The following is a 15824-nucleotide window of genomic DNA, read 5'->3' as shown; positions in this document are numbered from 1 at the left end:
AACTTTGAAATGAGGTAAAGAAACAATCCTTTAGAAGAACTGACATTCTGCTTGGGATGATCAAATAATAGATTCAACTCCAAGGAGGTGATGAATTTAAACAAACACACCATTTAAGAGTCCCACATTTGCTGCATAGTGAGTCTGTGCCAATTGTTAATGAAAAATGAAGCACATCAGACTTTGACTACAGATCTTATTGGTTTAATCACTACAAACTCTTTTTACAACAGACTTCATAATCTTTTTCACTGTTTCCTTTGCAGCTGTTGCTTCCTTCCAAGTCACTGTGGGCATTCAGAAGCTCTTTGAAGAAAACCTTTCAGGTTTCAAATCTCCAGCATCAGAATACAATGAGGGAGATTCTTGGACAACTCCCGACAGTTTGGGGATAAAACACCTTCTAAGGAGACCAGCATTCTGTAACGCAATCACTTCTCAGGTTGAATGCTTTATTTATTATTATTATTATTTATTTATTTTTTTAAGTACTACATAATGTTTTCAAGACTCTTCCCTGGAAAGACATTGCTGACTAACAAAGCTTGTGTTTTGCCATACAGGTCAGTAAGAACCAGAAATGACTAAGGATTTTTTTTTTTTTTAATTCTCCATGAAAGATTTTTTTTTTAAAACCTGAAAACTATGTTCTATTTCTTTATTATTCTAAGTAAAACAAAGCCACCTTCTCTTTTAAAGAATGCTTCCAATAGTAGACAGCAATAAACTCAATTATACAGCACTTAAGATGACAGCAACGTGGAAAAGCTTAAATCTGAGACCTAACCTTAAATGGTTACTCAACCATTCCAAGTCCATGCTTGCTGTTGAGGCAGTGATAGTAAAAAGCTGCTCATGATCCACTCTGACACACACAGTTGGCTTCTAACAAGATTTCAGAGTAAGCCAGGGAATCTGGCAGTTGTATGAAGTGCAACAACAATCTACAAATTCAGTTGGACAACTTTCAGGCAGAATACAGAGAAGAAAAACTGTAAAGACTACAGTATTCTCACTCCTACTGATCCTAACAGGCTGTGATAAATACTTCACACTGGCTTCAGACACCAACCCAGACTGAATTTGGAAGTACAAACACTTCATGTTGCAATGATAAACTACGGAAAAACCAAGGCTCCTTAATCCGAGCTTTACAAGAATATTGTTAATATAGAAATTCTGAAGGTTTGGTTTTGTTCTTGTATTACAGGATTAAAACTCTTATTACAAGTGTAGAAGCCAGAAGGCAGAGCAACTGTAAATACTGGAGAAAATTCAGTCTGAAGAACCACAAGAATGGAGTCACTGGGATCCACCTGGATTGAGCTGTAACTTATCAGTCCCTGCAAATATCCAGTTTAAGACTACCCTTCAAAAAAGTACATCCTCTAAGCAACTTCTACTGCTGCTTGCCTTATGAAAGTGTAATTTACTCTACTGGCATGCAAGGAAAACTCACAACACAGATGGAGACTATCTCAGGTTAAGTGCTCAGATAAATAATCATCTCCAAACAGGGCATTTATCTCGTTCTCTATCTAACAGAAGAAAATGTTTAGATATCAATAGCCAAATGCAAGGCATGTTATCCTCCTAATAACAATACTACTGACCTAGTTCAAAAGTTCTAATCTAACACTGGCAATAGGTTTTGCTCTAGTAAATGGCAGCTCTGTATAAAATCTTCAGAGTAAAGATTCAAAAATAGACCAAAATCAAAACCCAGAATATATACTTAATGGATTGAAATACAAACTAATTTACAAAGGTCTTTTCCTCGTGCTAGACTTTCTGAATACACCCATAAAGCTACAAGTTACTGCACTGCTCACACTCATTTTGTGCAGAATAAAGAAAGAAAAACTTGACCCGTCAGTTTTACTTCATCTCAGTTCCTATAGGTCATAAATAGTAAAAGATCAAGGTATAAAACACTAGGTAGCTAGTACATTTACAAATGCAGCAAATCCCTGTTTTCCTACCTTTCTTTCGCCATTTAAATCATTAAGGTGTGAGAAATATGGTTGTAATCTGGGTATTTCCAACTTGTAAAGTAGTTCAGTGAAACAGTGAGGTTACTTAAGTAAAACAAACTAGTCAGCAAAGCTCAGATGAGAAGAGGGGACAGTAGAAAGGATTTCACTGAAACCTAAGTACCTACATTGAAAATTGTGAACTTGAGAAATCCTTGTTCAACTGTCTTGCCAAAGGCACTTCCCCTGTCTGAACTGCAAAGTTCTCAAGTTGTCCAGCGCTGCATCTTTGAACACGCCCACAGGCTTCCAGTCCTGACAGAAGTGAACAACTCAGCACCTAGAGTGTAACTGCATTTAAACATTGAACAGGAACTGGGCATTCCTCTGGTCAGACAACTCAAACATTAGTTTTTAATTCAAGTGACTATAAGCAAATTGAATTTTTCTGACCAGACATTCATATTCCCCAGTGTAAGCACAGAATATTCAGGTCTACTACATGTCATATGATTTTGTATTGCCTGTACAACTTTCACTTTGAGATGACAGAGCAGTCATCTCAAAGACCGAAGTTTCAAGTCAGAAAGAATTAATACCATTCAATGTCTCTGGCAAGCACTGTTATCTCCATCTAGATAGACTATGAACTTCAATCCACTCTTCCCCCACTCTCAGTACATAGTTGATTCACTGTCTGAGAGCTCAAGACTAATCTGGAAGATGGCCACAGCAGTTTGGTGGCCAGAGTCACCTGTTTCAGAAACTGTTTATCTTCACACCTATTTTTCACTACAGAGTTCCTGTAAAGGGGAAAGAGACAACTTACCTGGTCCTCAAACAGAACAGACCACTTGTCTTCAAGAGACGATCCCAAGAGGAAAACAGCTTCTTTCAGAGGTGATAAGGTGTGGGATTTACAGTACTCTGTCACTGGTATTTTCCCATTGCCTAACCCTCCTAAGATCATTACAAGCTGCATGTTAAGTTTACCAACATTAGGTGGCTTCCTATTTGGTGCACACACTGGTTTGGATGCTGTTCTGAACTTTCCCCTAGCAGTCTTAGACACTTTTCAGGTTATTCAAATTAGATGTAATAAGAGATGCAACCATTTAAGATTACATTCAACATCCACCTCATCACACTGCAGATATTTAAATTTATAATTCTCTACCTTGCAGATATGTTTGATACTTACATGAAATGTGTAAAGGAAGTAAGAATTTGTTGGAATTTCATTTCTCTTGATTTTAAACATAATGTTCCAACAAAAGTTCTGTAAATAAGTAAAACATGCATTAGTACCATGCAAAACTTTCCTTCATAATTAAAAGGAGCATACCATGCAATATTAAGAAAAAATAGATTCAATTTTTACTGAGGTGGCAACATCATTGATTAGATCAAGTAAACAGGACCTCCTAAGCACTAGGCAAGCACTTCAACCAAGGAAAACAGATGGCATGGATTATTGGGATATTGGTAGTACCCCCACACGTTCACTTGGAGCAGAGCACAGATTCAATACACACAGTATGAACATTAAATCAGCCCCCAGCTGTAGTATTTTATTTCACTTAACCTCTTAACTGCTTAGAGTCCACAATCACCACCAATCTGGCAATCACTACTAAACTGCTACATTAGAATGATGTTAAGTATAACTGACAAGACTTTAAATATTGTATGTTGTTGATATTCTTTCAGATAAGTTATTTATTAGCAGTTTTTGCATTCCTAGCAATCACTACTGATACACAGTGCATGACATACATACCACAAATAAGCCTGAGACCCCGAGGTAACGGATCACGTCATTGAGCGCAACTGCAGACTTTTTAGTGTCAACAAAAACCACGTTCATCTGATTTCAGTTTTAATACACCAATAGGTGCAAAAGGCCTTAGAAGTCATTCATCTCTAGTGCACTAGTCAGAAGTCACTAGAATACTACTTTGATTTATTGTGAATTCATGTTCTTACTAATCTTCTCAATGTGACTCAGTAGTCTCAACAGCGCAGATGGATTATAAGGGAAAAGATTTCTTCCCTGCAATCTAGAAATTGCTTTTTGCAGTTCTTCCAAACACTTTGTTGATTTATAAAGCATTATTCTTAGAGGAACGATGTTATCTGAAGACAATACACATGCCAGACTGGATGAGGTATTAGATCCCTTTTGTTTCAGAGGCAACACTTCAGACTGGAGTTTATTCTGTTTATCATCTGTGTAGCTGCAAACAGCTTCCCTTATCATTGTCTCACACTCCTTATGTAAAGGCATCTGCTTTGTGTTTACTAAGCACTCTTCTCCAACTGATTCTAATTCAGAATCTTCTGAGCTGTCATAATTAACAAGTCTTTGAAGAGAACCCAGCAGAGATGTATTATCCTCACATAGCAATGAGTTAGACTGGTTAGACTCTGCAACTTCATTATCACCTTGCTCTGTTGTAAACACTAGGTAATTGTGAGAAGAAGCCAAAGGTATCAAAGTCTGTGATTCTGGTTTACAACAAGCATTTTGCAAGCTCACACCAGCCATGCAGCTTTGTTTTTCTTGGTGTCCAGGCTTGATAGAAGACATTGGTTGAGAAGAACCACACTTGGTATCAAAATGGTTACAGATGTTTACAAACCGATGCCAGTCTTCTCGAAGAAGTTTCAAGTACCTCACCAAGTACTCCAGAAAGCAAGTTTCTGATGAAATCAAAAAATCTAGAAGTACTGTGGAATCAAAAGAGATTTTTTCTAGAAAAAATAAAAATATGCAGTGAGGATTATAACCATTTGCATGTGCATGGAAGTCCCAGCTTTCCTCCTCTTCCCAACTTAAATTATCTGCAGCATCACAGCGTAACCTGAAAAGTAAATTGTGAAATGGATTAAATTCAGTGGAATTCTACAGTTAAGAACAGACATTTCCTGAAAATTTTATTCTTGATCTTTTTTGATGTTCTCTAACAGACAATAAATGCACACATGCTAGGCCCTACAAGTTTTACAGTGATTAGATTTCTAGGAAAATATTTCCAATAAAATTCTTGGGGGGGGGGGGGGGGGAAGCACCTACAGGATTCCCAGCAAAGTAACTTGTTTTGTTGGATGAGCTTTCTATGCAAGACAGGTTTGAAATCTGTTTCACAGTATGCAGTATTTTGAATTCCAACATCCCAGAGTCAGACTGTCAAAACGTAAATATCAGGAAAAAAAGCAGTTTTCATATTAGAGAATGAACACAGGTGGGTGGTAGATCAGTTTGGGAAGCCAAAGCACCTAAAGCAGGTTTTCTTAAACAGCATGTCCTTAATTCTAGAAGCAGCAATACTTAGAATATGTGAATAGTTCTCTGTAATACTTTTGTATTACTTTTGTAAACTTGAACATCCACCACATTGGAAAAAGAGTCTAAAAGTTATTTTATGTATCTAAGACACTACTCACAATGTCCTTGCATTTGAAGCTTGAAAAATATTTTATAAGTTAGTATACACTCTTGTATGTTAACTTGAACAATGAAGTAGTGAACATCCAGGGGAAATTCACAAAAAAATCATTTCTGATGTTAGTAGTGACAGAATTTACATGGGTCCAAATGTGAGAGCACTACTTTGCCAGAGGTCCCTAAATTCTTGAAACTTGATTACCAGATTGCATTCTTCACATGTGTCAAAAGAGAGCAGCTTTGCCTTTTATCTCTAGTTAACCACTACTTAGAATGTAAAGTCAATTATTCTAAATTGCAGGATATGCTTTGGTATTAATAGGAATTTGTTGCACAACTCCTTCATTTCAATGAAAAAAAAAACACTTAACCAAATTATCAGAAAAGTTAACAGCTCTTACACCGTCCATTACCGCATAATCCAGAGCTTATTAAAAATATTCATCCTTTCTATAAAAGTGATCAATGAAAGCATTATGTGTATCACAACAGCCTCATTACGTTATCCTTCATAGTTCAGTCAAATAAAAAGCATACCAACCTATCAATTTTCAAATAAATGAGTAATAAAGCTTTTGCAGCTTCCCACATGTCATCGTCTTGCTCTATAAAAACCAAGGAGAGCCATTCACAATGATGTGCAACCGGGTGAGAGTGCAGGGAACACTTTGTGTGATTCCTCCAGAATGTCAAAAGATGGGACATGGAACTTTCAAAGCCTTCTGAAAACAGGAGAGAAAAGGGAGAGGAAAAAAAACCAACCACATCTATTTGTTACTAACCAATATAGACATTTTTGAAAGTTAACAACGCAAAACACTGCACACATTTATCATTCCTAAGCTCAACTGATTTAACACAGCATCAAATTTCACAGATCATTTCTTCCTCCTTGGTACTAAAGTAATCTAGAAAAAAAATTCAGAAGACCACAAGCAGTTATCTAACCTTAAATCCTTTTTATCTTTAAAAACACCAACCTTTAGATGTCAACATTATTAACTAAGTTAACCTGCAGAAAATGAATTTAATTATATACTAGGCTCCTCCTCTCTTGTCTTTCTCCCCATAGATAAGGCAGATAAATCCTAAGAACACAATTACCTGATCCAGCAGTGTCCTTCTAGTGGACCTAGAAACTCCTGCAGCATGAATCCTCTTACACCTAAGCTTGCAGGTGCGCATGTATCACAAAGCCTACAAAAATGTTGCTATACCTGTACAGCTGTGGTTTATATTTTTCTCTAGCTCCCCAGTTAGGTAGCTCCACTGGCATATATCAAACTGAAGAAAGGTGAATTATAATCAGGTCAACACCACAGATGTAATGATGTAAAATGAGTACTTTCATTCCATAATGCGATTCTGATGTTCTAACAGCGCTGAAACTAAAAACCCCAGTGTGAAAAATACCACTGTACAGAAATCTGCTGCACTGCTTCACAGTCAGTGGGACCAAACTGCCATCTCCACAGAGTAAGAAGCCTGCTTGATAGCCTTAAACCAAACAGTTCTTTATAAAATAATCTCATCACGGATGATGCAAGTTTTCAAGTGCACACAGGCTTGAACAGAAGTACATTCATGAGATGGCACTTCCAGCAAGGATTCTGCACTGTTTGCACTGAACTCTCTCAACTAACGCCAGCAGTGCTCTGCCTGAAAAATCCTCTCCTTCTGAACGCTGAACTCCTCAACAGGAAAAGCACCTCAAAACTTATGCCAGTGTAGTAGCTTACCCATTAAAAAAAAAAAACTGTATTTTTATGGCTGAGGCAGACTCTTCTCCCTTAAGACAAGAAACCTCCTTAATAATAATGACAAACTAGGACAAGATTCTTTATGTCTGAATTTAGGCACTACTTTTTCATGTAATGCTGCACATATTCCATATTTAGAAAATAAAAAATAAAAGCAACACATTTTACCCCAAAGGCACGCCGTGAGAACTTTCACACTGCTTGAAGTACACCATAGCTTGAAGAGCACAGTTGCATCATTCATATAAACTGCAATTACTGCTTTTGAAAGATTTCCTGCAGCATGGGATCAATTTTACTAACAAAGCCATCATGTGGTTTTCCTTAATATCTGACCTTAAGAGTTGCTTCTCCTCTCAGAAAAAAAAAATTGAAATATCTAGTTATCTTTGTTATTAATAGTTACTATTCAGAATGAATAAATCAAAGCTATAAATCAAAGCTATCTGAAAATTGCTCCCAAAATTGGAGTGAATTAAAGTTAAGCCACTGTAATCCATATTAGTGAAAAAGATAGGATCAACAAGCTTCCTGGAAGTTAGTCTGTTAAAGCATTTTGGTGCTTGTTTTAACCACTTCATTTAATAACACTCAAATAGAAGCACCACTCCTTTCAACTTGAAATGCCTCATGACACCTGTAGTGTTTGAATTTAATTAAACAACTCATTTCAGTAGCACAAAGTGGGAAAAGAAAAACTTTGTTCTTTGAGACAATTTTCCACAGACATCTAAAATAGATGTAACCTACTTTTATTCTATTCATCTGTTCTCAGAAAATCTCAGAACTTTTTCAGGAGATGGACTGTAAGTAAAATCTCCCTTACAAATACTTAAAAATCCTAACAACGCAACTGGCATCACAAATGACATCTTCCACAATATGGAAAAAGTGGATGAAGATCCCTTGTAAAATTCTCCAGCTGTCTTGTACAGATGAATTAAAAATGGACTTGGCTCTAGAATGTAGAAATATAAAAGGCAAAATAGCATTTTCATCTAGAGCTTCTCAGGTGTCTCAGTACACCACAAAAATGCTGTAAAATACATCCCCATATAAAAAAAATGAAGTAATTGTGACATTTTGCCTCATGAACACTTAACTGAGTATAAGGAACATATCCATTCTCACTTGTATTTGACTAGAAACACTACTTCAGAACCATTTTACCTTTTTTGTCACATCCTGTAATCCAGGACAGCATGCTGCTCTGATCATACAATTTGCACATCCAAGTTCACGTGGCTTAGTATCAGAAGACACTCATCATGTGCCTCTGAAAGGTAGACAGGCCAGTGGGAAGATGGAACTCCAGGATATCTAACAGGCAGTGTCTCCTTAGAGCACCCAAGAAGGCTAACTGGATACCAGTGGGAAACAGCAAGGCATCCTCTCCTGTCAGGAATGAGAACTGCACTCAATCCTCTGCCATCCCACTGTCTGCCTTGTGGCAATGCCCAAACACCAGAGACCAATCTGCTCTTCTGCTAATCTAATTCATCTATTCAGTGGAATAAACATACTCAAGCTGAGCAGGAATGAGAAGAATGCCTAGCACCTACTAATTTCAAAGGGCTATATTTCTAAGGTAGAGTGAAGAAAACCACCACTACACTCTGTCAGCTCCCACGATTTCCCTGTCTTTTATTTTACAGCCTCATTATAATGTTTACCTCTTCCCCACCACTACTTTTTCTGTCCCATAATATTATTTGTCTGGCAGTGCCTTCAACCAAGTTAAGTGGTACTTAAAAGGCCCACCTCCAATTACAAACCAGAAAACCATCACCTATCCTTTCTTTTAGTTCCCCACCCAAATAGAGTAGAAGCTTGTACTATGAGCATTTATTTTTTTTTCAGCTGGAAAAAAACCTGATGTTCTCAAGCTGGTTCATCTATTTCAACTATTAAAATATGGTCTTAATAGGAAAAGTTTTCTATCTCAAGAGCAGCTGTCACAAGCCCTCCTTATTCCAAGGCTAAGAATATGAAAAAGATAAGGAAAAAAGCTGATTTAGGAAGACACAGTGATAGTGATGGCAAACTCTCTGGGTGGGATTTTTTGTTCCACCTTCCTACAACCACTAATTCAGTAGAACATGCTTCTAATCTTCATGAGCTGCAACCACAAATTTAAAAGCTTTACAACTCTTGCTGCTTAATGAACAAAACCAAAAAGAAAATGTTACCTTTGATTTCTGCCTCTGTAGCAGAGTTCCGACTCTTGAACTCCAGTGCTTTGAGCACAGCCAGACTTAGGGCTCTAAGGACAGTTTGGTCAGAACCACTTTGACTATTATCTCCAGAAAGAGCTTCACTGCCTCCAAAGTAGCTGGCCTTTCCACTGAGCGGGATTTCATTAAGCCAAGTCAAATTCACAACTTGCAGAACAGCATTACTTAGTGCAAGCATGTCCTCTTTTAAATATGGGTTTTGTAAGAATTGAGACCCACTTACAGCACCTTCTTGAGGCTTGTAAAGGACACATTTTTTAAGAAGCATAATGAACTTCTTCTTGATAAAATAGTGAGTTGATGAGTTAATGACCTTCAGGACATAAGACGTTTTTAAAAACAGTACTCTCTGGCATCTCAGTGGTAGCTCTAATTCAGTTCTAGAAACCAGAAGTGCTTCAAGCAGGTCTACAAAACTGACCAAGTTGTTTGCAGCTTTAGAATAAGGGGAATTATAGAGCTGACTATCAAAATGATGTTGCAGGATGGAATTGTAAAATCCTTCAAGCACAGCATCAAGAGGAGCCAACAACTTCAAAACACCTACAACAACAAGAAGGTTACAGAGTTGGAGTTCCAGTATAACACAATCAGATAAAGCATCAGATTAACAGAAAAATGGTGACTATGATTACTTCTAGTTTTAAAGCATATCAAAGCCACATTTTTAGTTGTTTCAACTCTCTCTACAATGAAGAAAATAAGCGTTGTGTAGTCATGCTGCTCTAGAGATTACCAGTAACATCCCTCCCCCTAGTGGGCACTGATGTATTGACACTAGCATAAAACTACTGCAGTACCTGATCCAGGTAACATTTTATCTTTCATTACATCCTTGATGACAGCCGTAAGAGTCCACAGACATTCTGCTACTTGGGTATGCATAGGGAACTCCAGAAGACTTTTCAAACTGAAGCTGAGCCAGGTGACATTTACTGCATTCTAATTAGATGAGTTCAAAAAAATAAAAACAAATGCTTTAGAGTTACTACATAAATTAAACAGCAATACAACGATAATTATTTTGATACTCATGCTAAACTATATTTGGATAGCATTAATAATACACAAACTAAAACATAGAAAACACACAGGTAGAAACAACGTATCCAACTGGTGCCTTTTAAGCACCTAGACTTGTATTTACACACATGAAGTCAAGTCACATACAATAGCAAGTAGCTATGTTTTCCAGAAAAAGAAAACAAAACTTGCTAACATTAGGCAATGTGCCCCAAATCAGGTAATACTGAAGATAGACCTGAAGCAACAGTGCTACGAATGCTATAAAAGAGGATTGCTTACCTGTATCAGAAGATTCTAGGATCACAGGGGAAAGCTCTGCCCAGAAGAAATCTCCAAAAAGAACTCCATGCCCAGCAGCAGCCAGCCTTTAAATGAGATCTAAGAGAGGTGCAGCCAGGCTCCATCCCTTCCGGTCCCGCAGCTGAACTGCCTTCACCTGTGCTCCCAGGGCCCACCGGGTCTTTTCCCCAGCTGCAGGGAAACACCTACAGAATGTTAATCAAATACATTTCTGTATTTTCTTGTTTAATATTCCAAGAAGTGTTCATTGTTTGGTTTTTTTTCCTATTTGCTGTGTGTTTAATGAAAAAATATTAGAGCTTCCATAGTAGCATCTCTGAACATATATTTCTTCTCAGAAGCACATCTGTGTTATTTCTTGTAAAATTCTGTGAAATGGAAGTTAGGAATTCAGCTATGATCCTGTATGGGAGCTGCTGAGTCACAGCCTGAACCACTGATTGAGCAGCTGGGGAAAGGACCTGGTGGGCCCTGGGAGCACAGGTGAAGGCAGTTCAGCTGCGGGACCGGAAGGGATGGAGCCTGGCTGCACCTCTCTTAGATCTCATTTAAAGGCTGGCTGCCGGTGGGGATGGAGTTCTGGAGATTTCTCCTGGGGAGAGCTTTCCCCTGTAACCCTAGAATCTTCTGGTACAGGTAAGCAATCCTCTTCTTTTATTGTACCTTTCTATCATACTGGTCCTCCTATTATCACACTTTTGCTGTAATACCTTTCCTATTGTATTCATCTGTCTGATTGATACAACAATGTTCCTGACACTAAACACATTTCAAAAACTGTGTGGCATTTTCAGGACACTAACTGTCTATATGTTGAACATCACTAGGCTGCAGCTCTGCTTTTCTGAAGGAGCAATAGAGACACGCAGGCAATAGATACCAGAAAGGAGCAGCACTGGTGTTGCTCTGTAAGTCTCACTAGGAAAGAATACTCTTGCTAAGTAATTTCAGATTATAGAGTAGTGAAAAAACAAGTACTTCTATGCCATGTAAGCTACAAAAAGTTGTCTATAAAGTCAAATGGAGAAACTTGTAGGTACATATTCATTAAGTCATTTTTCAAGCTGTGTTAAGTTATAAGATACTTACTTCTTCCTTCAGTTGGAAATATACAAGAGATGCTAAACTTTTTGAAGCCATATGAGACAACAGCTGATCATGGCTACCAAGAAGACAAACCTGCAGATATATAAAAAGAAACAATATTTAAGTAGCATCCCTTCTATATCTCTTCTTTTGCAGAAGTCTTCCCACAGGTTACAAACCTTACCAGTTTTGAGTCAACTTGTGTTTCCTTCAAAAGAAGGAGAAGAATTTCACAGTACTTCTGTCTTGTGCTGAATCCAGTTTCCTGGGACTCTGCTTTAGCAACCAGCATTTCGATCAAAGTTAATTGAAGCAGCATCACTTCTCGTGGATAAAATGAGAAGTTCATGTTTGCTAAGTTATGTGATACATCATCTGCTGTAGGGATAACAGCATCCTGATGACTCCTAATGCTGCCATCGGTGGATGACAGATCATGCAATTCATCTCTTTCTTGTGACTGCCCAACACACAGATTAAGAAAAGAGGTGTAATAATAGCTTTCCTTTGGCAATGGAGTACCTGCCAGTACATCCTTATACATCTGCTGTAGCAAAGATATCTTCATTGTGAGAACATCCAATGTAACACAGAATGCTGTAGGTTTTCACCAATTATTTCTGATTGCTGCAAATCAGCTTTGAAGTTATTTTTATCCAGTAAGAGACAGGCTAATAGGCACTCCTCTTCTAAGTTACCTAGGAAAAAAGATTACACTATTACTGAACTTAACAGATAACCATAAAGATATGAAGGAACACCACACATTTTTAGACTCTGTACTACCATTATTAAACTTTAAGCACAATTACTCTGTAGTTAAACAACAAGTGATAAACTAACAGTTGTGCAAAACTCTATCCCAGTGCAATGTTCAAAAAGTTATAAGAGTTACAATGTAGTGAAGAAATTTACAGTTCCAATACAATACTACTGAAAATGTAGATTTGCAGGAATTAACAAAAATAAAGATGACAATTTTCAGGGTCTGTTTCTGAAAAATATGAGAACTTCAATCAAATCTTTCTCTATCTTCTGCTGCTAAATCTGCTAAATCCTCATTTTCTTTGTGAGGGATTGCTTGAAGAGCAGGCATGACGTTTCAAGTGGGAATTTCATCTGAATTGACAATGTTTATTTCTCCACTAAGGGTGAACAGGACAATCTCACTCTATTTAAAAACAAAAACAAAACAAAAAGGGAAGGACAAGTCCTATATTTTGTTGCACATAGACTCAAGGGGAGTAGTGTGAATATACAGGAGAGAACTGGGCTAATTTAGTAAGGAGGACCAAAGATTCATTTACCTCTGGACATGCAAAACTCTGAGCACGTAAGTGTTGTAATCCAAAACAGTGTTTTTATATAATACAAAAGGTCAACTATGCCTTTAAGCTTGGTCTCAAGGGTCTAATGGCTGAGAAGTTTTAAATCAAAAAAATTACTTAAAGTGTAAAAGGCTCTTAAAAGCATTTAAACATTCAGAAAAAGATTTAAAAGGAAACCTTTATCACAAACCTAATGGGATGTTTCTTTCAATTGCTGGAACATTCAGTGTAGCTTTACAAGAAAACCTATTAATAATTCAAATTTCTCCTTAAAGTGTGAGTAGCTAAGCACCCCAAAATTTCCAGTCAATATGCAAATGGCTAAAAGGGTGTCAGATCTCTCCAGAAAACAGATTTACCCATGATCACAAGGGTGGTTTTTTTTTTTTAATCAGTGATACTACTCTATGCAGTTTTAATATATTATCTAACCACTGCCCTTTTCATAAAATAAACTCGTTACCTTTCATCTACTCTGATTTTAGGAGTGAGATTTATTTTCTTTATGGGAGTTTTCTCGTATGCTTTTGGGATCCCCTCTCTTTAAACCTGGCAGAGCCAAGGTAGGCTCCTGCAGCCATCTGTCTCTAGCTGGCTGCTGGTGAAATGTTAAGTATCACATCTCTTAAGAAGCGAAGAAAACAGTTCTGTCTCTTAATAAAGACTAGTTATTCCCTTTCTATGTTTTTCAATCATAATTCCAGTTATCACACCAAATATGTTTAAAAATATTGCTTTCTAGGAGAACATTAACAAACTGAGGTTACTAGGGTTTATTTAGCTTATCTTTACACATTTTTAAAACTATTGAGCATTGAGGATTGTATTTTCATTTTCCTAATGTGATTTTTCTTGTTGTTGTTGTTGTTTTAAAACTGTAACTGAAATATGCATTGAAATGGCTTCCCAAAGCCACAGAATAGTAGGGGTAGACCAAGACCTGCTATCCAGGCTGCTGCCTACTGTCACAATTGAGCAGTATTTCTCTTGGTGTAGACTGAAGAGAATCTAAAATTACACAACAAGCACTACCCTGCAGGGAATAATCTCCAATTCCCTCTGCTGGGGTACCTTTGACGGTGATGGCTGACCTGGCAACTTCAAAATGTACCTCACCTAATCCATAGCAGACCTAAGAACCCTTTCCCACATTCCATGTTAGAGATTAGATCTGATACTTTAAATTCCCTCTTCATCTGAAGAATCTATTTGTAATTCTACTTGAGGTGGAAATTTATGGCCCGAACCATCGTAAAACTTCTTCACAAATCACTTAAAATATTTTATGTAGCTATTGTTCCCATCTTTGAGTTTTATTTCTTCCTACAAGAACATCTAATAACGTAAAATTATCTCAGCACATTTGCTTCTATGTGCAAAACCAACCTGAGCTGTCATTCTTCGTGGCAAATGAACAGATCTGTCATGCACAGATTCATGCAACGCAGCAAGGCTGTAAGAGCACGAGAGATTTAGAACTCCTCCAGTACATGCGCTATGAAATTCTTACCTTCACCACATGATATTGGTTGTGCTTTCCCTGATCCCACCATTGCACGTTTGTGTTATAGCATTAATTTGCAGAGCACTTTGCAAAGAGGAGTGGTAAAGTCATTAAAAAAAGATACGTGAGGGGCTTATTTTGAAGAGGTTTAACTTCAAAGAGGGAGATGTCAGACAGACTGAATTTGGCTCAGCCACAGTAAGAAGGCATGGTGGAAAGCTCAAAGAGTAAAGAAAAGCAATTGCATCCACACAAAGGAAATGACAACCCCAGCCCTCACTTACGTTATTTATTCGTAACAGCATCAAAAAAACAATTAAGATAAGGCCCCGTGGTATCAGACTCCTGCATAAACAACAGGAACCAGTTCTGGAGACCTTATAGTGAGATGAATCAGAGAGGAAAGCGGTATAGAAAGAAAGATGTTTTCCTGTATATCGTTCTCACCATTGCTTTAGTTAGGCTTTAAAAGCATAAAATCACGTGCAGCTGCAAAGACAGGAATGAGAGATGAAAACAGGATGGAGAAAGAAATAACGGACCTGAGACAGCACCTGAGCCTGCCAGCTTTAAAGGCCTCAAACCCAAGCTGTGTACCTGCAGCGACTGCGTAGGCTCACCTCTGGTTAAACGAGCTTGTGCTGAATTACCGTAACCCCCTGTAACACAACGTCATTTCCCTTCAGAGGCTGTAAATAACCCAGCGGCCTAACGCAACGCTTCTGCTCTTCCGCAGCGCCTTTGGCCCCTTCCCACCCGCCCCGAGCCCTCAGCGCCCCTTCAGCGTTCCCGCCTTCGCCTCGCGCCCCCCAAGCCCCGCCCCCTCCTGGAAGCCCGCGGCCCGCTTAGTCACACCGCGCCATCCCGCCCCGTTGCTAGGAGACGGCTGCTAGGCGACCGCCGCGACTCACCCGCCCCCGGGAGACAGGGAGCGGGAAGGCCCAATTCTCCTCTGTTCGATCACCGGAACCACCGCGGCCTGCCCCCTCCGCTGTCGCAAAGACCTCCCCGTTCCCTTTACGGCAAAGGCGGGGCCACGAGCGGCGGGCGGAGCCGCCGTCAGCGCGGTGACCAATCGAAAGCTCCGGCGGCGAGAGGCCGGGGGCGGGCCCAGCGCGAAGGCCTTTGATTGGCTGCGGCGGAGGTCAGTCCCTGCCCGCTGACC

General features: G+C 38.7%; 2 protein-coding genes across 16 annotated transcripts in view; both read right to left on the bottom strand.

Moving 5' to 3' along the window:
- The window catches only part of CERS3 (ceramide synthase 3), a 50036-nt gene extending 46194 nt beyond the window's left edge, over positions 1-3842 (bottom strand). The window contains exons 1-2 of one of the 3 annotated variants that reach the window (XM_042824287.1): positions 3754-3842; positions 3175-3252 (exon numbers count right to left, since the gene is read on the bottom strand). In XM_042824287.1, the coding sequence (XP_042680221.1) occupies positions 3175-3215 (41 nt within the window). In that variant the 5' untranslated portion in view covers positions 3216-3252; positions 3754-3842. Of the gene's footprint in view, positions 1-2161; positions 2325-3174; positions 3253-3753 lie in introns of those variants that run through there. The other 2 variants (XM_042824288.1, XM_042824289.1) reach the window with 2 other exon arrangements.
- A 91-nt stretch (positions 3843-3933) lies between these two features.
- Positions 3934-15661, bottom strand: LINS1 (lines homolog 1). 13 transcript variants are annotated; one of them, XM_042824272.1, is made up of 9 exons: positions 15571-15661; positions 15257-15318; positions 14542-14608; positions 12012-12525; positions 11831-11920; positions 10216-10357; positions 9371-9958; positions 5963-6143; positions 3934-4837 (listed from the first exon to the last, which is right to left on the bottom strand). In XM_042824272.1, exons 4-9 carry the CDS (start codon positions 12393-12395, stop codon positions 3937-3939), a joined length of 2286 nt encoding a protein of 761 aa, XP_042680206.1. In that variant the 5' UTR covers positions 12396-12525; positions 14542-14608; positions 15257-15318; positions 15571-15661; the 3' UTR covers positions 3934-3936. The 13 variants fall into 13 exon arrangements, with proteins under 13 accessions (XP_042680206.1, XP_042680220.1, XP_042680207.1 ...); XM_042824286.1 differs by having other exon boundaries at positions 5963-6140; XM_042824273.1 differs by having other exon boundaries at positions 15280-15318.
- Between the last annotated feature and the right edge of the window lie 163 nt (positions 15662-15824).

The sequence above is a fragment of the Centrocercus urophasianus genome, unplaced genomic scaffold, assembly GCF_019232065.1.
Source record: "Centrocercus urophasianus isolate 14NV4802_14NV808 unplaced genomic scaffold, USGS_Curo_1.0 seq_23, whole genome shotgun sequence".
NCBI classification, from domain to species: Eukaryota; Metazoa; Chordata; class Aves; order Galliformes; family Phasianidae; genus Centrocercus; species Centrocercus urophasianus.
Note: the sequence above shows the minus strand (reverse complement) of the source record. Positions and strands in the feature narration are given on the sequence as shown.

What these genes read in the sequence shown, in the direction of transcription:
- LINS1 (XM_042824272.1), bottom strand. Translation starts at nt 12,395, where the DNA reads ATGAAGATATCTTTGCTACAGCAGATGTATAAGGATGTACTGGCAGGT. An exon ending in TAAAATGTTACCTGGATCAG is followed by an intron (nt 9,959 to 10,215) that starts GTACTGCAGTAG and finishes TTGTTGTTGTAG; the next exon opens with GTGTTTTGAAGTTGTTGGCT. An exon ending in TACAGAGGCAGAAATCAAAG is followed by an intron (nt 6,144 to 9,370) that starts GTAACATTTTCT and finishes TCCTGTTTTCAG; the next exon opens with AAGGCTTTGAAAGTTCCATG.